A 26,135-nucleotide genomic window follows, 5' to 3' on the forward strand; every position below is an offset into this window, starting at 1 on the left:
ACGCCACATTATGTATGTATGTGCCTGTCCCAAGTCAGGAGCCTGTAATTCAGTGGTTGTCGTTTGTATATGTGTTACATATTATTTTGTTCATTTTTTTTATATAAATAAGGCCGTTAGTTTTTTCGTTTGAATTGTTTTTCATTATCATTTTGGGGCCTAATATAGCTGACTATGCTGTATGGGCTTTACTTATTGTTAAAGGCCGTACGTACCGTGACCTATAGTTGTTAATTTCTGTGTCATTTTGGTCTCTTGTGGAGAGTTGTCTAATTGGCAATCATACCACATCTTCTTTTTTATATAAACACCTTACAATCATTCCATACAACAAATATAGTTGACCTTTTGCTTATAGGTTAAAAAAGACAGACCAAATCACAAAATATTAACACTGGGCAATGAACTGTGAAAATGAGGTTAAGTTCAAATAAAACCTGTGAAACTGACATACATGTATATAAAAAGAAGATATGTACATCATAAAATATTTCCATACACCAAATATAGTTGACCTATTGCATATTTATTAGAAAAAAGACCTAAACTCAAAAACTTAACTTTGATCACTGTACCATGAAAAAGAGGTCAAGGTCAGAAGACACCTACCAGTTGGACATGTACACCTTACAATCATTCCTTTCACCAATAAGGGACGACTTATTGCTTATCTGATATATGGACTTGACCGACAAAACTAAAAAAAACCTTGTCCACTGATCCATGAAATGAGGTCGAGGTCAAATGAAAAATGTCTGTTATCTTCCACCGTCTCAAATATAAAGCTTTTAAGAAGTGTACTGAATGCCAACTCCGCTATGGCGAGCTTTCTGCGATAGAAGTTGTAAGTTCGACAAAAAGCAAGACTGTAGGTATACTGTTATGGATGGTTTCTATGTCATCACCAATGTAAGTTGGTGATAAGGTCAGTTTAAGGGAAACTGCTGGTGAAGGTCTATGATACTTGTTGGTATGCAGATCTATTCACATATGTACTTCTCATTTCCATGAAGATTATTTGTCCCCTCAGTCAAGTCAGACATGGCCTATTGACTTTGAAACTTTTGCTTAGTATACATGTTAAAGTTTGTGTGATTAGATCAGTTAACATCAGTGAGTAACTGTTAGCAATAAAAGTCATTTAAGTTATTTAACTTCCCAAATATATTGCTAAATACAAATATTTCACACTGCCAGTGATAGTAATCACGGTCTTATTTCTGTGACTTTTTAGCAAGCAAGACAATAAACCAATGTTCTCAGGGACTCTAGGTCCCACTAGAGTTATCAAGTTAATTGTGATTGGGTAATTGATTAAGACAGATAATACCTAGTCAAGACTACATATCCAGGCAGACCTTAGATGGATTCGTTCATTTTTTGTACATCTTTTATCGACAATGGTCAATTTTGATTTTGAAATGCTGTTAAGACTATTTATTGTTGACTTTTTTATATTGCCCTCTTTATGTCTCTTAATCATTTTGTTGTTGGGTTGTTTCAGAATCCTCCTAGTTTTTTTACTCTCTATCTTTCATCAGTTTTTCCTTTTGAACTTGATAGATGTGATTGCTTTATAAATTTCCAACAAGAGGTGTCATGGTTTATGTTACAGCAGCTGTTGGCAAATTAGAATAGTAGTTCATTTCTGAAGATTAAGAATAAATAAAAGATTTTCTTTTCTATGTTGATTTGTTTTATACATGTAGTAAAACTTACCCATTCAAGTAAATAAAGGCATATTTATCACTTTTGAGGTTAAATGACAAAAAAATACTTGATATAACAAACAATTTTATTTGGCATCTTTTCATAACAAAGCCTGAATTTACATCAGGTGGAGAACAATTCAAAAACTAAAAAAAAAAAAATGATTACGAAAAATGATTAGCTATCAATTTTATGTTTCAAATGAGAAAAAAGTATATTACATGAACATATGTTTTACATACTATATGGAACCATGATTTTCTATAACAATTTTCAATAAAAAACCTGACAATAAAATCACTATTTCATAAATTATAGATAATGACACAGACAACCTTGTTTAGCCACACCAGGCAGAGATAATTCTTACATTATAAGCTCTCCAAAATCCGGTTATTGAGGGACTATAATAAACAAATATCTTTCACATAAAGTTAATGAAATGTGTACATATTTACTTAAACTATAAGCAGTTAGACTCAAGCTTTGGCCATTTCTACAGCAAAACAGTAAATATGCATCACTTAAGCAATTGCTAAATTGATATGTTAAATCTTCCCAACATCATTGTATACCTTTAGGAACTTTACAAAGCAGACTAATGTAAAACAATATAGCTAATAACTAGCAGCTGTAAGTTTCATTAAGTATTTTAACATATATATGTATATTACACACTTTTAACATTTAACTTTTATTTCCATTTCCCAAACAACTACTGTACCATTCAGTGAATGAATCAGTCAAACCTGAAGAAATCCACTGTTCTACCAATTTTGGTAAAGGAGTACAATTAGCAAAGAAGTGATACTGTGTCTGGGATCCCAGATTAGGCCCCCTAAGTTTCAAAGTATACAGTGGATCTATTATTATTTGTTGGGTACGGACTTTTGTTTAAATTGTTAGAAGAGGCAAACCACAAATTCAATTATACAATGAAGTATAAATTTCCTATCAGCTGGGTATGGAAACTTTTCCATAATCACAAAATCAAGTATCAAAGACAATTTGTCCTACAAAAATAGAAGAATCTACAGTAATATAACTTTTTGCCCATATTCTTAACACTAAATCAATTCTATTGTAAAATTGTCCTTCATAGAAGGTTTTACTCTTACTTGACATGAATGTTCACATTACAATGTTATAACAATCTCAATGGTATTTTATGTATATATACAAGAAAACCATAAACACTAATGCTTAACAGTACTTTACTAATCTTTGGTTAGGACTTATGTATTCTCATATATGCAATCCTGTGTAATGCAAAACAGATCACAATAGTTTATGTGACCAATTTGAGCCAGGTTAGCTTAAACAGAGACAACTAGAGGCTCTAAAGAGCCTGTGTCGCTCACCTTGGTCTTGTGCATATTAAACAATGGACACGGATAAATTCATGACATAATTGTGTTTTGGTGATAGTGATGTGTTTGTAGATCTTACTTTACTGAACATTCTTGTTGCTACAATTATCTCTATCTATAATGAACTTGGCCCAGTAATTACAGCGGAAAATATTTTCTAAAAATTTACAAAAATTTATGAAAAATGTTAAAAATTAACTATAAAGGGCAATAACTCCTTAAAGGGTCAATTGACTATTTTGGTCATGTAAACTTATTTGCAGATCTTATTTTGCTGAACTTGTTTATCTCAATGTATAATAATATTCAAGATAATAACAAAAAACGGCAAAATTTCCTTAAAATTACAAATTCAGGACAGTAACCTAACAACGGGTTGTCCGATCCATGTGAAAACATCAGGGCAGATAGATCTTGACCTGATAAACAATTAAACCCTGTCAGATTTTCTCTTAATGCTTCGGTTTTTGAGTTATAAGCCAAAAACTGCATTTTACCCCTATGTTCTATTATTAGCCGTGGCAGCCATTTTGGTTGATTGGCCAGGTCACGCCACACATTTTTTTAACAAGTTACCCCAATGATGATTGCGGCTTAGTTTAGTTTAATTTGGCCCAGTAGTTTCAGAGAAGAAGATTTTTGTAAAAGATAAATAAGATTTACGAAAATATGGTTAAAAATTGACTATAAAGGGCAATAACTCCTTCAGGGGTCAACTGACCATTTTGGTCATGAGACTTATTTGTAAATCTTACTTTGCTGAACATTATTGCTGTTTTCAGTTTATCTCTATCTATAATAATATTCAAGATAATAGCAAAAAACAGCAAAAATTCCCTAAAATTACCAGTTCAGGGGCAGCAACCCAATAACGGGTTGTCGGATTCATCTGAAAATTTGAGGGCAGATAGATCTTGACCTGATAAACAATTTTACCCCATGTCAGATTTGCTCTAAATGCTTTGGTTTTTGAGTTATAAGCCAAAAACTGCATTTTACCCCTATGTTCTATTTTTAGCCATGGCGGCCATCTTGGTTGGTTGGCCGGGTCACGCCACACATTTTTTAAACTAGATACCCCATTGATGATTGTGGCCAAGTTTGGTTTAATTTGGCCCAGTAGTTTCAGAGGAGAAGATTTTTGTAAAAGATTACTAAGATTTACGAAAAATGGTTAAAAATTGACTATAAAGGTCAATAACTCCTAAAGGGGTCAACTGACCATTTTGGTCATGTTGACTTATTTGTAAATCTTACTTTGCTGAACATTATTGCTGTTTACAGTTTATCTCTATCTACAATAATATTCAAGATAATAGCAAAAAACAGCAAAAATTCCCTAAAATTACCAGTTCAGGGGCAGCAACCCAATAACGGGTTGTCGGATTCATCTGAAAATTTGAGGGCAGATAGATCTTGACCTGATAAACAATTTTACCTCGTCAGATTTGCTCTAAATGCTTTGGTTTTTGAGTTATAAGCCAAAAACTGCATTTTACCCCTATGTTCTATTTTTAGCCATGGCGGCCATCTTGGTTGGTTGGCCGGGTCACGCCACACATTTTTTAAACTAGATACCCCATTGATGATTGTGGCCAAGTTTGGTTTAATTTGGCCCAGTAGTTTCAGAGGAGAAGATTTTTGTAAAAGATTACTAAGATTTACGAAAAATGGTTAAAAATTGACTATAAAGGTCAATAACTCCTAAAGGGGTCAACTGACCATTTTGGTCATGTTGACTTATTTGTAAATCTTACTTTGCTGAACATTATTGCTGTTTACAGTTTATCTCTATCTACAATAATATTCAAGATAATAGCAAAAAACAGCAAAAATTCCCTAAAATTACCAGTTCAGGGGCAGCAACCCAATAACGGGTTGTCGGATTCATCTGAAAATTTGAGGGCAGATAGATCTTGACCTGATAAACAATTTTACCCCATGTCAGATTTGCTCTAAATGCTTTGGTTTTTGAGTTATAAGCCAAAAACTGCATTTTACCCCTATGTTCTATTTTTAGCCATGGCGGCCATCTTGGTTGGTTGGCCGGGTCACGCCACACATTTTTTAAACTAGATACCCAAATGATGATTGTTGCCAAGTTTGGTTCAATTTGGCTCAGTAGTTTCAGAGGAGAAGATTTTTGTAAAAGTTAACGACGACGGACGACGACGACGACGACGGACGACGGACGACGGACGACGACGGACGACGGACGCCAAGTGATGAGAAAAGCTCACTTGGCCCTTCGGGCCAGGTGAGCTAAAAAGTCAACTATTAAAAAAGTAACAAAACAACCATAACATGGAATAATTGTGTCTTTTCTTAGACTTAAATTAACAATTTTATACTGTGGAATTGTGTGGATTCAATATTTTTCTTAGGATCACATTTAGAGAAAAAAAATTGTGGATAAATATAAACCACAAATTTAAAGCTTTAACAAGGCAAACATTTCTATATGCTGGTATAAAGATTATTTGGCAAAACCATGAAATCAAATACCCAAAATAAAAAAAAAATCCACAATCCACAATATTACATGTAATTGGTACATGTATCCACAATTATAAGTGAATCCACAGTATATTAAAATAAAGTCTACCCTATTTACAATATAGTAATTCATTATTTACATTTTGGAAAATTTGAACAATAAATTTAGTTTTAAGCATGGATTAGTCTCTAAGGAAGGTTCCATATCAAGCTTTAGAAACTTTAACCCAACCCTTACCTTTCTTAAATAAACCTTACCCTTGCCCAATTCATCATCACAACCTTTAATCTTTTAAAAAAAACTTACCAGTCTTAAAGCACTGGGTAACAATCTCATTTACAATACTGTAAACCAATTAAATTTTGCAAGTGATTTATTTTTCGCAAGTAGAAAAATAACGAGAAATTAAATCGTCGCCAAAATATATCACTTGGATCTTTCCCTATCAAACTACATCAAGTAGATAAGAAAATCGCGAAATTAAATCGCGCGAAGTTGACTAGTTGGGAATAAACGCGAAATAAAGTATACGTGAAAATAAGTTGGTTTACAGTATGTTGTAAATCCTACACAATATTATTCAGTCCAACAAATTATCATATCTTAATTTAAACTACGGAGATCAAATTTTTTTCTCAAAGATTTACTTGTAAAAATTTATCACTCATAATTAATAGTACAGATATTAAAACAAGTTCTCTATATGTTTGACAGATACAAAAAATATTTGATGGATAAACAACATAAGTAAAGCTTTACTAAACATAACAAAACAATTTAAGTTTTGACAAAAAGTAACATAACAATTAACATTTGAAAGAACTTTTCATAATAACCATTTACACTGATAGAACCAAACATCCTCCCCATTTCTAACACCATAGTAAATGCTGTTCATTAATTTAGACATCTTGTGGAATAATCATGATGATAATAAAACACAGTATTGGCCTTGTTGTTCGTAGGCACTGTTCACCATATTCATTCATCATAAAATATATTTTTAGTTGTTTCACAAAATGCTTCCTAATAACCATTCTCAACCATAAAAACTAAAACCTATTTTACACACTGGATTATGTTCCTTTTTTAACATGTCCATATTTCTAACCGAAAGCATATAATATTGAAGCATAATAGCATTTGGTAGGCACATGGCAGAAACAGATCTACATCTTGAGTTATTGTACAGAAGTTGACTAAAAGAGTTTTATAAAGGATGGAGTGGTGACAGCCAACAAGTCATAGAAACAACTTTTATACAGTCACCCTGGATTATATTGGATGTTTGATGTCAACTTACAATAAAATAGACATAAACAAGTTGACAATGTTCACTCATGCAATATTCAGTTTTGACAACATAAACCACATTAATGCATCATTCTGTTTTGAGCACATTTAAATAGCACCAATATTCATAGTAGAAATTCTACTTACATACAATTATTTTATAATAAAACAACCGAAATATATCAAATTCAAAATACATAGCATTCCTTTCAGGAGGGTAGGAATGCCCCATTACAGTCAAGCGTCAAACAGACATTTTTCATTACAGCAGGCATTAAATGAGTCTTTAATTTTTTATGGTCATTTATCAAACCTCATTTTGCAGATTTGGAAGAGCCTTCTTTGGGTCACAGGAATGTTGTAATGAACATCATAGATACTGCCAAAAATGTATCGTGGAAAGACAGAGTGTTGACAATAGCTTACAGGGTCGTATCTGCGAGTTGAGCTTTCATTGAAGACAGCTGTAAGGTTTTGGAAGGAAAGAGGGATAAGTTGCAATATATGTCCTAACCACGAAATAGCAGGGGCATATCAAAGTAGATATAGGATGATAATAGTTACCTTGCATGCCACAACAGTTGAGATGGCATCTTCTTGTCAAAATTGACATTTGACCTATAACAGCCATTTTATTCATAGAGTTTGACAAAAAAAAATCACATTTTAGACTCAGCCGAACTAGAAAAAATATTTTCACCAGTAGAATATGAATACATTTACCTCTATAGGAATAAACAGAACGACAGAGAAATAGTGTATCACAAGGATGCACAAGGATAGCACTACATGCACCAGCCAATTTTGGGGGTTAAAAAAAATATCGAGAAATGTTTACTGATGCAAAAAAAATCTTTTACAATTTAACAACCATTATGCATACAAGATGCACTGTTGAACAGAAATAAAAGCTAACCAGATGCTCCGCAGGGCGTAGCTTTATACGACTGCAGAGGTTGAACCCTGAACGGTTGGGGCAAGTATGGACACAACTTTCAAGCTGGATTCAGCTCTGAATTTGGACTGTGATTAAATAGTTGACACAGCATAGGTTTCTGACACAGAATGAATGTGGTCTAATGAACTTAAAATGTTTGTTTTGCCTTTAAGCAATTCACTATGCTGTTGAATATTAATCCTCTCAAAAAAATTGAAGATAATAGCAATAACTACTCATTTTAATACATCATAAAATATTAAAAAGTAAAAAAAGTGCTTGTTATCACTGAATGGTAAAGATTGTTTTAATTTATCAGTTGGTAGTAAAAGTGAATATACATTGTATATTGTATAAAACAATGATTTAAGATGATTCAACTACTATTCTGGACAAAGAAAGATAACTCCAATCAATTGAAAATTTCTTGCTATTGCACAATATTGTGCAATTAGATATTTCTTGCTATTGTGCAATACTGTGCAATTGAAAATATTTGCTATTGCACAATACTGTGCAATTGAAGATTTCTTGCTATTGCTGAATACTCTGCAATTGAAAATTTCTTGCTATTGCACAATACTTAATATAATAATTTTGGATCCTGATTTGGACCAACTTGAAAACTGGGCCCATAATCAAAAATCTAAGTACATGTTTAGATTCAGCATATCAAAGAAGCCCAAGAATTCAATTTTTGTTAAAATCAAGCTAAGTTTAATTTTGGACCCTTTGGACCTTTATGTTGACCAATTTGAAAATGAGACCAAAATTTAAGAATCTACATACACAGTTAGAATCGGCATTTCAAAGAACCCCAATTATTCAATTTTTGATGAAATCAAACAAAGTTTAATTTTGGACCCCGATTTGGACCAACTTGAAAACTGAGCCAATAATCAAAAATCTAAGTACATTTTTAGATTCAGCATATCAAAGAACCCCAAGGATTCAATTTTTGTCAAAATCAAACAAAACTCCCAAAATCAATCCCAACCTTCCTTTTATAGTCATAAACCTTGTGTTTAAATTTCATAGATTTCTATTTACTTATACTAAAGTTATGGTGCAAAAACCAAGAAAAATGCTTATTTGGGCCCCTTTTTGGCCCCTAATTCCTAAACTGTTCGGACCTCAACTCCCAAAATCAATCCCAACCTTCCTTTTGTGGTCATAAACCTTGTGTTTAGATTTCATTGATTTCTATTTACTTATACTAAAGTTATTGAGCGAAAACCAAGAATAATGCTTATTTGGGCTCTTTTTTGGCCCCTAATTCCTAAACTGTTGGAACCAAAACTCCCAAAATCAATCCCAACCTTCCTTTTGTGGTCATAAACCTTGTGTCAAAATTTTTTAAATTTCTATTTACTTAAACTAAAGTTATAGTGTGAAAACCAAGAAAATGCTTATTTGGGCCCTTTTTGGCCCCTAATTCCTAAAATGTTGGAATCAAAACTAATCCCAACCTTCCTTTTGTGGTCATAAACCTTGTGTCAAAATTTCATAGATTTCTATTCACTTTTACTTAAGTTAGAGTGCGAAAACTAAAAGTATTCGGACGACAATGACGACAACGCCAACGTGATAGCAATATATGACGAAAAATTTAAATTTTTGCGGTCGAATAAAAATTAATCAGATACAAACAGCTGTTGTAAATATAGTAACACTATACAACTAAAACAATACTCTTTAGAATTCTCCATTACCTCCACAATGTCTTTCCACTACCACCCTAATAATACAACCGGTTCATTCTTGGTAATAACCTTCCATCACCTACTAATCATTTTAACACTTTTACAATAAAGCCAGTCTTTTTACTCATAATAATATTCAGATTAAACCCATTTCATACTTTTGCTCTAAAAACTGACACAATCATGTTCATGACCATGTATATACACATTATTTTGAATATCATCTGTATGTATAATACAGTAAAAGCCATGAGTATTAGCCAGATGAAATAAATCCATACAACATGAACCTCTTTTATCCAGAGATTGCTCTAATATCATTGGTAGCATTAGGCACCAATCAGTTCAGTCTGGCAGCTGTTCAATACATGAGGCTATCTCCTGCATAAAATCTTTCAACTGTTTATGTCCATTTTCCAAAACTGATCTGCAAATGAAAGTTCTATACTATTTAAAAGATCAAATTTTATGTAAATACTTTTCTAACCTTAGGTATTATAGCATTTTCCTCCATTCATGTTAATTGTGTCAATAATCTTTCTAACTTGTTTGCTAAGAACAAGTTAGTTCACAAAGTGTTTTTATGTTACAAAGGCAACTTTGTTATAAACAATGCCATAATGTTTGTTCCTGATGGAACAAATAATCTATACTCTTTATTCCCCAAGGAACAAATACTGCAAATTTATGTTCCAGTGGAAAAAATATCATAGAATATTTCTTCCACTTGGAACTTATAGAATGAATTGCAAAGATTGTCAAATCTAAACAGTGGTACAGTTATTAACAAACAATTGAACATTAAACACTAATAAGACAATAAGACCAGATCACCTTATTAAATCTATATTCAAAATCTACAAGTTTGGAAGCAATCAAACAGCTCTTAGCTAGGGGATTGTAACAAGTTTTCTTTTCATTTAAAAATACGTTAAAACTATATTTTATGGTTTTATATGGTGGGTTTTTAGCCGACAGGAATGCAATCTTGATAAAAGCAGTATTTTTAACCAAATTTTAGTAGCAACTGGTACTTATTATGATTTTTTTTTAATTTCTTTTTTGAGTTTACTGACTTTTTTTATTTTTTTAGTAATTGTGGCAGCATCCAACCTGTAATTTGACTATATTTATTGTTATTTTGTAATAGATTCAAAAGATTAATGTCATGCTTTTCTTTGATATCAGGAAGTCAAAATAAGTGATGTGAAACTTTGTAAACCCCTGTTTCTGTCATAAAGAGTATGTAGCTGATTTCAAATCTTTCATTGATAGCAAATAAACAATTGGTATATTTACCTTTTGTCGTCTGCAGCAAAAAGGTCAAGTAGGTCAAATGTTTCAATAGGACCTTCTGTGTCCTAAAACAACATCAACTTATCATTAAATTTGTAATTTATAAAAAGCTGTTCCAGGAATTCAGTGAGGTAAGTTTTCTATGTGAAAATAATATTTATATTTCCTTCCATTGGTAACAAATTATTAAGGTAATTTTCTTTTCAAAGACATGTAGTCTCTTTAAAAAAATATGCCTACCTTAATTTAATTTTCAGGACATGTAAATTAGATTTTAACAAGAAAGTTTTTCAGAAATTCTATGAGCAGGTCAATGCTTTGATCTATTACAAATTATTTTGTATTGAAATAGAAACTAAAACCTTTCAATCCATTTTCATTCTTTTCTAATTAAAAAGTAACATCTTAGCCTTATCATTACTGTGTTTCTAATACAAATAACAAACCTCTATTTCCACACTGTCATGAAAACTGTTCAAGTGATCACATAGTTCTATGATATTTTCAATGTGTGAACGAATATCTCCTGGGGGGATCATTAGAGCTCTGAAAAAAATAGCATAAGTTCTATAAATTTATATTCAATTTCTTTTAGTTATTTTAAGTTTGTATATGTTCATTTTTTATATTAAGAATTTTCAATTTCCCTAAAAAGGCTTATTATTTATAGTGTTCAGTTTTTTTTATAGCTTTCAATCTTTATTTGCACATTTCTTTTTACAGAAGTCAAGTGTTTGGTGTGGTGACTGTTGTTCTGTCCAATATTATTGGTAATTCTGTTTTTCATTTTATGTTTTATTTAAACTTAATAATTGCCTTAATTTTGCACATAAGTCTGGAATAAAATCAAGTCAAATAAAATCCATATCCACTTGGCATTTTCTACAGTGCTGATGAAGTTACATTTAATATATTTTATTCAATGTTTATATTTAAACTAAAACAAGAATGTGTCTATAGTACACGGATGCCCCAATTACACTATTACTTTCTATGTTAAATGGACTGTGAAATTGTTGTCAAAACTCTAATTTGGCATTAAGATTAGAAAGATCATTTCATAAGGAACATGTGTACTAAGTTTCAAGTTGATAGGACTTCACCTTCATCAAAAACTACCTTGACCAAAAACTTTAACCTGAAGCAGGACAGACAAATGGAATGGACTGACGAACGAATTGACAAAGAAACGGACGAAAGGACTTACGAATAGACGCACAGACCAGAAAACATAATGCCCATAAATGAGGCATAATAAATGGGGCATAAAAATTAAGGCACCAGCAATTGAAACATCTTGAGCTGTACAATGGTTAGTAGATTGATTGTGAACAGACTGAGACATATGTGTTGTATAGAGACTTACTTGCTGTAATAGTACTCTAAGTCTTTAACAACTGGAACAAGTGTATCACACATATCATACACACGTCTTTGTGGACTATCAGTACTAACTGCTATCTCTTTTAACTCGATACTATATAATAGATAAAATATAAAATTCATCAAATAATAATAATCATTGTGGTAAATTACCAACACATCTATGCTGAATGAAAGAAAATTATCAATATAAAATACAGAACAAAACTTAAAAAAAATATAATTCCCACTAATTTATATATCAGCATTGCTAATAAAGCTGACGTGAAAAAAAGGTATATGATTTTAATAGATTTTTTTTAAATTTCTGATGCAAAAAATTAAGCTTTGCTTATATTTCATGACAAACTGAGCAATTCAGGAAACCACATACCTAGCTTTAAGTATGGTTTGCCAGATCTGTTGAAGTTTAATTTCTGATTTAGAAAATGGCTGTTGTTGTGTTGTAGACTTTGTGTTTCCAGATTTCCTCCTCTTCCGCTGCTTATTTCCTTGACTAGACTGGGATTTCTTATTTCCTTGACTAAACTGTGAAGGCTGAATTCCTTGACCACTGTGTCCTTGTGTATTTCCTTGACTAGACTGAGATAGTTTATTCCCTTGACCACTATGTGATTGTTGAATTCTTTGACCACTGTTTGTTTGTCGATTTCCTTGACCACTATGTGATTGTCGATTTATTTGACCAGTATGTGATAGTTGATTTCCTTGACCACTGTGCGATTGTCGATTTCCATGACCACTGTTTGATTGTTTATTTCCTTGACCACTATGTGATTGTTTATTTCGGTCATTATTCTGTGATGATTGAATAGGTTGATGTCTCATCTTTGATGTTTGCTGATTTTGAGGTTTAAATGGTGAGGTAGTTTTCTGATGTCTTTCTGCTGGCTGACATTTCTAAAATATCAATATTCATACTGTCATGAAAATATTTCCTAATCCAAAAACTCATCTTTGCCATTTAGATATTTTAAGTTTCACTTAGTAAAGGTCAAAATATTATCTATTTCATGTATCATCAAGAATGTATGTGCTATTGTTGTCATGCTGAGCACACACCCTTTGTAACTCACTGTATAAGACAAAAGGAAGAAGGCAGAGAACAAAAATGTGCACACACTTCAACATAATGGAAAATTTAAAGAATCAGCAAATAGGAAGTAGGTGTCCAGCAAATCTAAGTATGCACATACATAAAAAGAATTGTCACTTTCAAGCTGCTGACCAAACACTATTTCATTCTTTTCAGTAGAACCTGGGAAAAGTGTGATGGAAATATTTTGCAGAAAGAACCGATTGACACATGGACCAGGGACAAAACTTAACTGTTTTTGTCTAGGGGCCAGCTGGGCCCCTAAGATATTTTTTTCAGGGGCCCAGTTGAAATTTTAGGAGCCCAACCAATCTTTATACAAAAAGACTAAATGAAAATAAAACTAAAAAATAAACTTTTTATATACTTACTAACAGTGTTCCAGCTTGAATCTCAGGGCAGAAGGGTGCTAGTGCTCCTAAGTAAGGAGTTTTATAAATAAAACAGGAGAGATGGGAGAGGATTAAATAATTTTGATGCAACAATACATTGCACATATTGCAGAAGCTTAGAACTGTTACTTTTTTTCTCCATAATTGTTAAAATTAAAAGCATTTTATAAGTGCCCCCATGTAAGGATGATCATAAATACAAGTAAAACAGGAAGTACAGTCTTGTTTATGTTCAAATACAAATTTCTCTGATTCTTCTTTAAATGTATGTTCATGGTATGAAACAAAACAGTTTTTTAAATAAAGCTTATAATATTTAAGTTATTGCCACCAGAAATGTATAATAAGATTTGACAATATTTATTTTAGGTTATTTCCTGCCAAAATTATCTCCCTTCAATCAATTTTTCCTGTTGACCTGACAATATGGCTCTTTTTTTTTTTTAAATAAATACTATCTCAATCCAAGCCATTCTCTAATAGTGTTGATCAAAATATATTTTGCAATAAGTTTAAATTGAAGATTGGATATCAAACTTAATATTGGGATATTTATTTACGAGACTGCGTTTTTACATGAAGTATTTTTTGTAAATAGCGATTCAGGGACAAGTTACCGTCTAACACAGGTGTGTAATGACTCCGAGGACAATTAGAAAACATCCCTTTCGCAATGCTTAGAAAGTTTAGAAGAAAATACTTTTCAATAATGAAATAATCGTAGAAAATTTAGCAGAGTTTAGAAAACATGCTGATTGAAGGAGGTATATGACATATCGTCACTTAGGAATGAAAACATAGCTGTTCAACTGGGTTTAGGTTATTAGAAAGAACCTACTGGTTTTCGGAAATATTCTATATTACTATATCGCTTTGAAAAGACAAAACAGGTTTCCTTTTGGGAACAGTCTTCGTTAATATCGCGGGGGAAAGGGTAAAAATGGGGTTTACTTCAATTTTTTTTAGTCGCCAGCTGGGCGATCAGGATGACTAAATATATTAGCCCAGCCGAAAATCTGGTTGCCTTGGGCGACTGGGCGAGCGTTAAGTTTAGTCCCTGTGGACCAAGTTAATGCAATATACAGGTTTATCTCTCCTATTTCATATTGTTTGAGGTTTATCTCCCCCTATTTCATATTGTTTGAGGTTTATCTCCCCCAATTTCATATTGTTTGAGGTTTATCTCCCCCTATTTCATATGTTTGAGGTTTATCTCCCCTTTTTTCATAGTGTCTGAGGTTTATCTCTCCCTATTTCATATTGTTTAAAGTTTATCTCCCCCTATTTCATTTTGTTTGCAGATGCCAATTTTACTTACAATGCTTAATCAGCAAGCTTAGAACTGCAATTTCCCTAAGGTCAGTTGTAAGATTAAAAGGGCAGTCACCTCAGATATCATGTTTGGCAAATAAGAAAGGATGCAATATTTCAACCATGCTTGCAAAATCTACTTCTATTAGGTAACCAATTATTAAATGATAAATGTTTGAAACAATTTTAATATAACATTCAAAGGACAAGGTACAATAAGGCCTGTTTTTGGCCCCCCTATTTTCTCATTTTTCAAATTCTGTTTTGAAAAGCTGTTATTATTCAAATATTGTAATTATTATTCATTTTACAGGTGATTTTACAAAAAAAAAATTTTTTTAGTGCCTGCGCCAACGTGACCCAGGAATTTTTTTATTCCAATGTCATGAGAACTGTTTATGCGGTCTAAATCGCCATAATTTTTTCCGGGTCACGTAGATGCACGCTATTAAATTTTAAGAAACAATGGCTAAAAAATCGTTATTTTTCCTTCTTTTGACATTTTTTATGCCCTTTTAACGTGATAAGTATCTTTCCAAAACAAAATTTAGAAAATGAGAAAATAGGGGGGCCAAAAATGGGCCTTATCTTACCTTGTTCTTTACAGTTAAAATAATAAAGCATGCAAATCAAAAGTTGCTTGCAAACTTGTTTGGTTGTTTGCTCATACATTGTACTAGTAAAATACTTGTTTTTGACCCTTTTTTACCCCTAATTCCTGAAATTTGAAACCATAATCCCCAAAATCAATCCCAACCTTTCTTTAGAGATATTGAAAAAAATATTTATAGAATAACTAATAGAAGAAGTCAAATAGAGAAAAATATTCAATGAGTGACCAAACAACACATTAATTCATGAATGAGCGTAGCACATGAGTTAATTATCAGTATTGTTCGGTCATGAGTTGAATATTTTTCGATATTTGAATTCTTTAATTAGTTATTCTTTTTATTACATTGACAAATGGCTTTTATTAAAGAAATTAATGTAAAACATGTAAGGAACTATATCTTTTTTCTACGCATTCATAATTTGTTTTGATCCACCATTATCGATGTCTTGACAACGCCTATTGTTGTATGATGTCAGAGAGTGAAATAACCATGTTTATTTCACATGTGAAATTATCAGATTTTATTTAACTGGGAAATCAATGTTATTCATTGCAACCAATGTAATAAATAGAGATCCATGCACCTAAAATAAAGTTATTGTCTGGAAACCAAATGCGTTTTCGGATGACGACAACGTCATGATAGCATTATATAAATATTTGCGGTTGTATTAAAACCATGGCTATGGCAAGTCTCCTATGAATTGGTAGAGTAATTTTAAAAAAGAAAACATCATTTCAACAAATAACAGAAAACTTTTTGAGAGATTGCAATAACTTGTACGTTTTGGACAGACTAGCTAAAAGTTGTTGTCATAAAATATTACCTGATTAATATTGGCTTTCTTTGGTCCTCGACAACAGCCTTTGAGATCCAGTAAATCGGACTTTATCTTAGAAATACTGCTGTTGCAACTATCAAATAAAAACATCTCATTAATGTTTTTATAACACCAACTTTCAGTTTCTAATTTTTTCATTACAATGTTCCAATTTTTTGAAAGTATTATAGTTTAAATCATTATGATAAAACTTGATAAGTAAACAAATAACTTTGTACTCTTAAATCAGTACTTTGTGTATTTGTGCTTCTATAAGTCCCGACTATTTCAACTGATTTTAGTTTGGTGTTAAATCACTGTCAGGTTATGGGAGGGTTGAGCACTCAGAAATATGTTTACCAAGGCCACTTTATGAGTGTACCTGTCACAAGACAGGAGCCTGTTATTCAGTGGTTTTCTATGATTCCTGTTGTATTTTTCATTTATCATTTTGTCATAAATCAGGCTGTTAGTTGTCTCATTTGGAACATTTCACATTTTTTCATGCCAAGGCTTAATTTAGATATAGGTTTTGATCATTGTTGAAGGCCATACCATGATCATAGTTGATTACATCCCTACCATTTGATCTCTGGCAGAGAGATTTCTCATTGGCAATCATTCCATATTTTATTATTTTTATACCACTTTAATTAAAGTTTCAGAAAAAAAATCTTCAAATAAAAATGTTAAATATACATTGTAAGTACCGTAGATACTCGAGTATAAGTCGATCCGCTTATAAGTCGGATGCCCTTTTCAGCTTTGAAATCTAAGGATTCAGTCTTGACCCGCCTATAAGTCGGTTTAAATTGGGACTTTTTTTTTGGAGCAGAAAGTAACTGATCATCGGCAAAATGAAGAAATTAAATTGAAATTCATGTAGATTGAATGAATGTTTGTTTCTTTAAAGAAGTACATAGAATTGATGTTCCTCCTGATAATTTATTCTGTTGATAATAATAAAGATGTATTCATTTCTTGTTTCTTGTTTTTATTCACTGTTTTGCTTCATGTTGTTTACGTAATGCATCAATGATTTTGTAGTGTATGACCAAACACCTAATGTTTGAGAAAAACGAATATAAACCAACATGAACCTTAACAAAATAAAAGTCAAACGAAAAAATAAAATGAATCCAGTTAATCATTCATAACAGACCAGTCATAGTAATAAATATATTGAGACATAGGATAGACACCATCAATTGATGGATTACAGAAACCAAGGGACACTAACTAATTAACCTATTAACCTGTCACTGATATTTTTCACACCTATAGTGAATATACAACTCTTTGTCACTTAAGGTAGCACAATACAAAGATTTCATAACTCCAAATGCCAAGTTTCAAAATGCTGTAACTTTCTTAATAATGCTTGAAAATATATAAAAGTGGTAGTTTTGGATAGCTAACAGATTACTCTTTCAAATTAATGCTATGTTAGTATTATGCAACAATTATGTAACCAATTATAATGTTAACTGTGTCTAAAATATTTTTCACCAAATTTCCACTTTCAAATGAAATTAGCTTCTGCAAAGGTATTCCTAGAGGGTTGATTTTATTATATGTTGTTCCTATGGCCATTATCTACAAAAGGGTGTCTCAGATTTCAGATAGAATGTATAGAACATATTTTACACCCAATTAAACATTATCTTCCTTTATGTGGTTAGGATGTTTACACTACTTACAGATTTATGAGAGAATGGAATCCCATAGGGACAATTTGAGACACCCTTTTGAAGCCCATGATGTGTTGATTAAGATTTCGTTACAATTTTCTATATAGTTAAAGAAATGATAGAGCTAAATTCATTCAAATGAACTGACCGAGATTTTGCCACAAATTACATAACAATTGATTACATAATGATTGCATAATAAAAATATTGCATTCTTATAAAAGATTATTGTGCTACCTTAATTAGGGGTTATTCATGGATTATATTGGCTTGTCAATCAATGTTGTAATTTTTGATAAAACAATAATAACACAATTAGTCTGTTAGATACATTCTTTTTAAATATTTAGTACATTATTTTCTTCTTCTGATTTCTGGTTCTTGGCTCTTCCTTTGGGATGATACAAAAACCATGTGACCATGAAAAATCAATACACAAAACGGAAACAGTGGGAAATTCAACACAAATGTTAACAGAGAGCAAATAAAACACAAAGACAGTATCGTAGTCATTTATTTTCAACAAAAGCTATTTATTCAGAGATTTTTGTAGGTTTGGCTATCACAAACGTAGTTTTGGTCAGGAAATTCACATCTGACCAACTTTCTTGAGCTTGGATTTTTCCTCTGGTCTCGGGATCTCGCTTATAAGTCAGTACCCCTCTCTGGATTCTGAATTTTACTCCCAAACTTCCGACTTATAAGCGAGTATCTACGGTAATTGCCACTATAATTTACCCTTAAACACCGTCCATCAGCTGTCAAATATCTAAAGCATTTGACCTACCTTTCATGTTTCAGATCTTCGTCTAGCAATGGAATAGAGTCACAGATCATCTCTTCAACTATTGACCATTTGATCATATCACCTATATCAAATATACACATATATGTATAAAGTAAAACAAGAATAGACCAGCAAATATGTTGTGTCTTCAAGTTATGGTCATATAGTAATAATGTTTCAAGTCTGACCCCAAGTTAAAAGAGGAATCTAAAAGTTAAAAGCTCCAGATTTTAGAAACAAACAAGAATGTGTCCTCAGTACACGAATGCCCCACTCGCACTATCATTTTCCATGTTCAGTGGACCGTGAAATTGGGGTAAAAACTCTAATTTGGCATTAAAATTAGAAAGATCATATCATAGGGAACATGTGTACTAAGTTTGAAGTCGATTGGACTTCAACTTCATCAAAAACTACCTTGACCAAAAACTTTAACCTGAAGCGGGACAGACGGACGAACGGACAGACGGACGGACGAACGGACGGACGCACAGACCAGAAAACATAATGCCCCTCTACTATCGTAGGTGGGGCATAAAAACAGATGCCCTTGCTTTCAGCAAATTTAATTATTACTAAACTATCGTTATATTACTGTCACCTCAAGAAGCTTGCCAAATAATTGAATCAAAATATCAAATTACAAAATTTAGTAATCAAGGTAAAGTTCAAGCAAATTGTTTGGTAGCATAACATTTTTTGTGTTTTTTTTTTTATTCCAGCTATTGCTTGTCTTTTATTCATTTTCTTTAAATCATGGTAGTGTCTGTACTTTTTACACTCTAATTTGTTATTGTCACCTAAATTCATTCATTTTTTTTTTATGCAAAGGATACAGGCCTTTAGATCTAATTCTATCTAATTTTTAGAATTAAGTATGTCATTGTCAATTAAACTTACACAGGATATATAAACTACTAACACTGACTTATAACATAGGAAACTTTTAAATGTTATTATTTTAGCAATGAAATTGAAATCTACAAATTGCAGGTACTGTATTAACCTTTGACAATCAGACCTAGAAGGTTTTCCACACATTTAATTAGTGTTCTGTTGTAAATCTGTCCAAATACAGCTATCCAATGTCTGCAAATAGAAGTAACATAGATTAGTCAAATGACTTTCTTCAATATTCAATGTGAAGAAAAATAAAATGGTAGTCTTTAAAGAAATAAATAGATATATTCTTTTCAAGATATGTGGAGGAGTGCTTTTAAAATCTTTGACACAATACGTAATTTGGCAATTTAAAATAATCACATCTGTATTTTTTGGATTGGAAAAAAATGTGTATAACCAAGAAACAACTTAGTATTTGGTGAGATTATGTAATGTAAAATTTCTCTTAATTATTTTGTTGTTCTTGGCTGTTCAAGATGTGTCCACTATGTAAATGCAAAGATTCAGCTTTGTTCTTCATTTTAATGAAAGGCACATTTAACAACATCATGTTGGTGTCATTAAATCAAAACTTGTGTGTCTATTCATATTTCCAGATCTTGTGAATTTCCATATATATCATGTGAAAACTTCAAACAGCTCTAAACGATTTAATTTTTTTGGGGCCAAAACCGGCCTTAATGCCCCATCCAATATATATATACCAGTATATGGTATTGTACATACCTCCTTTAGGAAATTATTTGAGTACAGAATCAACATTTAGAAGTATAAATGTATACTTACTTTTTGAAACATTCTAATACGTCTCTATATGACCAAGGTGGTTTTCTATAAACAATATTTAACCTGTAATGAAGAAAACATTATAGTCAGTGACCTTTATTTACAAGATTTATTTATTATGTATGACTTTATAGAGAAAAAATCATAACATTCTGTTCAATATTGTAGTAGAATTTAATCTTCTAAACTAATCAATAATTCTTATGAGTTTGTTGGCCACTTAGATAATGTTTTTATGAATATACAAACATTCTGTAAATATCAAAGTCATATGAAACTTCAAATCTAAGAAAAAGTTTAATAGGTTTTATATACCAGTTCTTGAATGGCTAAGTGTTACTAAAAACAAGTGCACATGAACCTTTCTGTAAAATAAGAGACAATTGTTCCCGATTCTTGTTTTTTGACTCCTTTGAATCCTGTTGATAAGTCATTACTGAAACAATGAAAGTCATTACACCAGCACCAGTAAATACTGACAAATCTGTAATACATCCTGACTATTGTACCACAACACAACACTACTCTATTTTATTGTTGTCCTCTTATCATTTATCATTCAAAACATGGGTCTATACTTGGTAAGGAATAATTAGTTTATTTACCATATGTCATCAAACAGTTTCTTCATTTCTCTTTCAAGGATTGTAGATAAAGCTTCCTGTATCAAGGACTTCACTTCACAATATACATCATCTAACTGTTAAAGAAAGGAGTAAATTCGGAAAGGGTCTAATTTGGTCCCGATTATAAAGTTCATTGTTACAAGACAAAAACTGTTTTTAGTTGACTAAAAGACAAGTTAGAAAGTTAAATAGAACTATTTTTATTCTTACACATTGATTTTTACATCCCCAAAAGGTCAAGATACGAGATTTTGGTGAAATTTGACAAAATCAGCTGGATTTCAACTACATTTAGGACCAGGAAACATAGAGCGCAGGCGTAGACAAACTAAATATTCAAATAAGACACGCAAAATGCATTCACAGACATTATTTTTAAAGATCCTTGTTGTCGACGTATGCGCTCTATGTTTCCTGTCCAATAATCCATGGAAATTTACCAATTTTCATTGATTTTTTCGTACAAAATCAGTACATGTATTAGTACAACTTGTGACGTCATTATAAAACGCAGGAACATAAATTTTCAACAAAATGACTTGCTTCCTATCTATTCACTTTAATAGCTATAATTTATTGTAATATTAGTCAATAAATCCTAATTTTAAATTTACGCTAAACTAGAGGCTCTAAAGAGCCTGTGTCGCTCACCTTGGTCTTGTGCATATTAAACAATGGACACGGATAAATTCATGACATAATTGTGTTTTGGTGATAGTGATGTGTTTGTAGATCTTACTTTACTGAACATTCTTGTTGCTACAATTATCTCTATCTATAATGAACTTGGCCCAGTAGTTACAGTGGAAAATATTTTCTAAAAATTAACAAAAATTTATGAAAAATGTTAAAAATTAACTATAAAGGGCAATAACTCCTTAAGGGGTCAATTGACTATTTTGGTCATGTAAACTTATTTGTAGATCTTATTTTGCTGAACGTTATTGCTGTATACAGTTTATCTCTATCTATAATAATATTCAAGATAATAACAAACCAGGTGCTCCGCAGGGCGCAGCTTTATACGACCGCAGAGGTCGAACCCTGAACAGTTGGGGCAAGTATGGACAAAACATTCAAGCGTGATACAGCTCTGAATTTGGATTGTGATAAAATTTTTGACATTACATGGGTTTTTTTTTACACAAAACAAATGTCAAGATTTTACAAATCAATTAAAGATTTCTTCTTCAAACTTTTTAAATCTAAAATTAAATAGTTGACACAGCATAGACACAGAATGAATGTGGTCTAATGAACTTAAAAGTTTTTTTTTTTGCCTTTGAGCAATTCACAATGCTGTTGAATATTAATCCTCTCAAAAAAATGTTTGGAGAAATTTTCTTTTTATTTATGAAATCTGAAATGAGAAAAATTTAACCCCCCCCCCCCCCTTTTTCACATCCCCGTTTCCCTTTTTCCAAAACTGATATCAATTCAAATTTCTAATGGAGTTTGCAACAATAACTACTCTTTTAAATACATCATAAAATATTAAAATGTAAAATAAAGTGCTTGTTATCACTGAATGGTAAAGATTGGTTGGTAGTAAAAGTGAATATACATTGTTTATTGTATAAAACAATAAAAAAAACTTCATCAGCAACATTTTATATTGGCAAATTTCCAATGAAGTTATTTACATAAAGTTATTGGCAAATAAAAATAGAAAATGACATCATAGTCATGTCTGGCAAATGTCAAACATACATTATCTAAAAACATTTTAGATAAGATAAGGAAAAAAAGCTTCATCAGCAACATTTTATATTGGCAAATTTCCAATGAAGTTATTTACATAAAGTTATTGGCAAATAAAAATAGAAAATGACATCATAGTCATGTCTGGCAAATTTCCAACATATATTATCAACTACTATTCTATACAAAGAAAGATAACTCCAATTGAAAATTAATTGCTATTGCACAATATTGTGCAATTAGATATTTCTTGCTATTGTGCAATACTGTGCAATTGAAAATTTCTTGCTATTGCACAATACTTGATATGGAATCCTGATTTGGACCAACTTGAAAACTGGGCCCATAATCAAAAATCAAAGTACATATTTAGATAAAGCATATCAAATAAGCCCAAGAATTTATTTTTTGTTAAAATCAAACTTAGTTTAATTTTGGACCCTTTGGACCTTAATGTAGACCAATTTGAAAACTAGACCAAAAATTAAGAATCTACATACACAGTTAGATTTGGCATATCAAAGAACCCATTTATTCAATTTTTGATGAAATCAAACAAAGTTTAATGTTGGACCCCCATTTGGACCAACTTGAAAACTAGGCCAATAATTAAAAATCTAAGTACATTTTTAAATTCAGCATATCAAAGAACCCCAAGGATTCAATTTTTGTTAAAATCAAACTAAGTTTAATTTTGGACCCTTTGGACCTTAATGTAGACCAATTTGAAAACGGGACCAAAAATTAAGAATCTACATACATAGTTAGATTCGGCATATCAAAGAACCCCAATAATTCAATTTTTGATGAAATCACACAAAGTTCAATTTTGGACCCTTTGGGCCCCTTATTCCTAAACTGTTAGGACCAAAACTCCCAAAATCAAACCAAACCTTCCTTTTATGGTCATAAACCTTGTGTTTATAAATTTCATAGATTTCTATTTACTTATACTAAAGTTATGGTGCAAAAACCAAAAATAATGCTTATTTGGGCCCCTTTTTGGCCCCTAATTCATAAACTGTTGTGACCTCAACTCCAAAAATCAATCCCAACCTTCCTTTTGTGGTCATAAACCTTGTGTTAAAATTTCATTGATTTCTATTTACTTATATTAAAGCTATTGTGCGAAAACCAAGAATAATGCTTATTTGGGCCCTTTTTTGGCCCTTAATTCCTAAACTGTTGGAACCAAAACTCCCAAAATCAATCCCAACCTTCCTTTTGTGGTCATAAACCTTGTGTCAAAATTTCATAGATTTCTATTCACTTAAACTAAAGTTATAGTGCGAAAACCAAGAAAATGCTTATTTGGGCCCTTTTTGGCCCCTAATTCCTAAAATGTTGGGACCAAAACTCCCAAAATCAATCCCAAGCTTCCTTTTCTGGTCATAAGCCTTGTGTTAAAATTTCATTGATTTCTATTCACTTTTACTAAAGTTAGAGTGCGAAAACTAAAAGTATTCGGACGACGACGACGACGACGACGACGCCAACGTGATAGCAATATACGACGAAAAATTTTTCAAATTTTGCGGTCGTATAAAAACGGCAAAATTTCCTTAAAATTACCAATTCAGGACAGTAACCTAACAACGGGTTATCCGATCCATGTGAAAACATCAGGGCAGATAGATCTTGACCTGATAAACAATTAAACCCTGTCAGATTTTCTTTTAATGCTTCGGTTTTTGAGTTATAAGCCAAAAACTGCATTTTACCCCTATGTTCTATTATTAGCCGTGGCAGCCATTTTGGTTGATTGGCCAGGTCATGTCACACATTTTTTAAACAAGTTACCCCAATGATGACTGTGGTCAAGTTTAGTTTAATTTGGCCCAGTAGTTTCAGAGAAGAAGATTTTTGTAAAAGATTACTAAGATTTACGAAAAAATGGTTAAAAATTGACTATAAAGGGCAATAACTCCTTCAGGGGTCAACTGACCATTTTGGTCATGCTGACTTATTTGTAAATCTTACTTTGCTGAACATTATTGCTGTTTACAGTTTATCTCTATCTATAATAATATTCAAGATAATAACCAAAAACAGCAAAATTTCCTTAAAATTACCAATTCAGGGGCAGCAACCCAACAACAGGTTGTCCGATTCATCTGAAAATTTCAGGACAGATAGATCTTGACCTGATAAACACTTTTACCGCAATGTCAGATTTGCTCTAAATGCTTTGGTTTTTGAGTTATAAGCCAAAAACTGCATTTTACCCCTATGTTCTATTTTGAGCCATGGCGGCCATCTTGGTTGGTTGACCGGGTCACGCCACACATTTTTTAAACTAGATATCCCAAATATGATTGTGGCCAAGTTTGGATTAATTTGGCCCAGTAGTTTCAGAGGAGAAGATTTTTGTAAAAGATTACTAAGATTTAGGAAAAATGGTTAAAAATTGACTATAAAGGTCAATAACTCCTAAAGGGGTCAACTGACCATTTTGGTCATGTTGACTTATTTGTAAATCTTACTTTGCTGAACATTATTGCAGTTTACAATTTATCTCTATCTATAATAATATTCAAGATAATAGCCAAAAACAGCAAAAATTACCTAAAATTACCAGTTCAGGGGCAGCAACCCAATAACGGGTTGTCGGATTCATCTGGAAATTTGAGGGCAGATAGATCTTGACCTGATAAACAATTTTACCCCATGTCAGATTTGCTCTAAATGCTTTGGTTTTTGAGTTATAAGCCAAAAACTGCATTTTACCCCTATGTTCTATTTTTAGCCATGGCGGCCATCTTGGTTGGTTGGACGGGTCACGCCACACATTTTTTAAACTAGATACCCCAATGATGATTGTGGCCAAGTTTGGTTTAATTTGGCCCAGTAGTTTCAGAGGAGAAGATTTTTGTAAAAGTTAACGACGACGGACGACGACGACGGACGACGGACGCCAAGTGATGGGAAAAGCTCACTTGGCCCTTCGGGCCAGGTGAGCTAAAAAAGGGGGCCATTTTAAGACCTTACTGAACCTACTCCTTTTGTTCTAATAATTATTAACGTAAATGAAAAAATTCAGAATGATGCTATAATATCATAAAAGGTTGCCCAGTGGAGTAATAATTGGCAAACAGCCCCAAATAATTCAAAACATACATAGTAAAGAATAAATTACCATTTTTTTTTGTGGAAATAATTGTCATTAGAAAGGGAAATTAGTATAAGAGTATTGTGTCATTTAAACACTTTATATTG

General features: G+C 32.0%; 1 protein-coding gene across 2 annotated transcripts in view; it reads right to left on the reverse strand.

Moving 5' to 3' along the window:
• Positions 1–9,272: 9,272 nt before the first annotated feature.
• The window catches only part of LOC143064575 (uncharacterized), a 63,531-nt gene continuing 46,668 nt past the window's right edge, over positions 9,273–26,135 (reverse strand). The window contains exons 14-23 of one of the 2 annotated variants that reach the window (XM_076237489.1): positions 21,198–21,292; positions 20,593–20,655; positions 19,910–19,992; positions 18,904–18,985; positions 16,432–16,519; positions 12,563–13,089; positions 12,173–12,283; positions 11,253–11,352; positions 10,810–10,871; positions 9,273–9,937 (exon numbers count right to left, since the gene is read on the reverse strand). In XM_076237489.1, the coding sequence (XP_076093604.1) occupies positions 9,856–9,937; positions 10,810–10,871; positions 11,253–11,352; positions 12,173–12,283; positions 12,563–13,089; positions 16,432–16,519; positions 18,904–18,985; positions 19,910–19,992; positions 20,593–20,655; positions 21,198–21,292 (1,293 nt within the window). In that variant the 3' untranslated portion in view covers positions 9,273–9,855. The remainder of the gene's footprint in view (positions 9,938–10,809; positions 10,872–11,252; positions 11,353–12,172; positions 12,284–12,562; positions 13,090–16,431; positions 16,520–18,903; positions 18,986–19,909; positions 19,993–20,592; positions 20,656–21,197; positions 21,293–26,135) is intronic. The other variant, XM_076237490.1, reaches the window with a different exon arrangement.

This window comes from Mytilus galloprovincialis, chromosome 2 (genome assembly GCF_965363235.1).
Source record: "Mytilus galloprovincialis chromosome 2, xbMytGall1.hap1.1, whole genome shotgun sequence".
In the NCBI taxonomy this organism is placed as follows: Eukaryota; Metazoa; Mollusca; class Bivalvia; order Mytilida; family Mytilidae; genus Mytilus; species Mytilus galloprovincialis.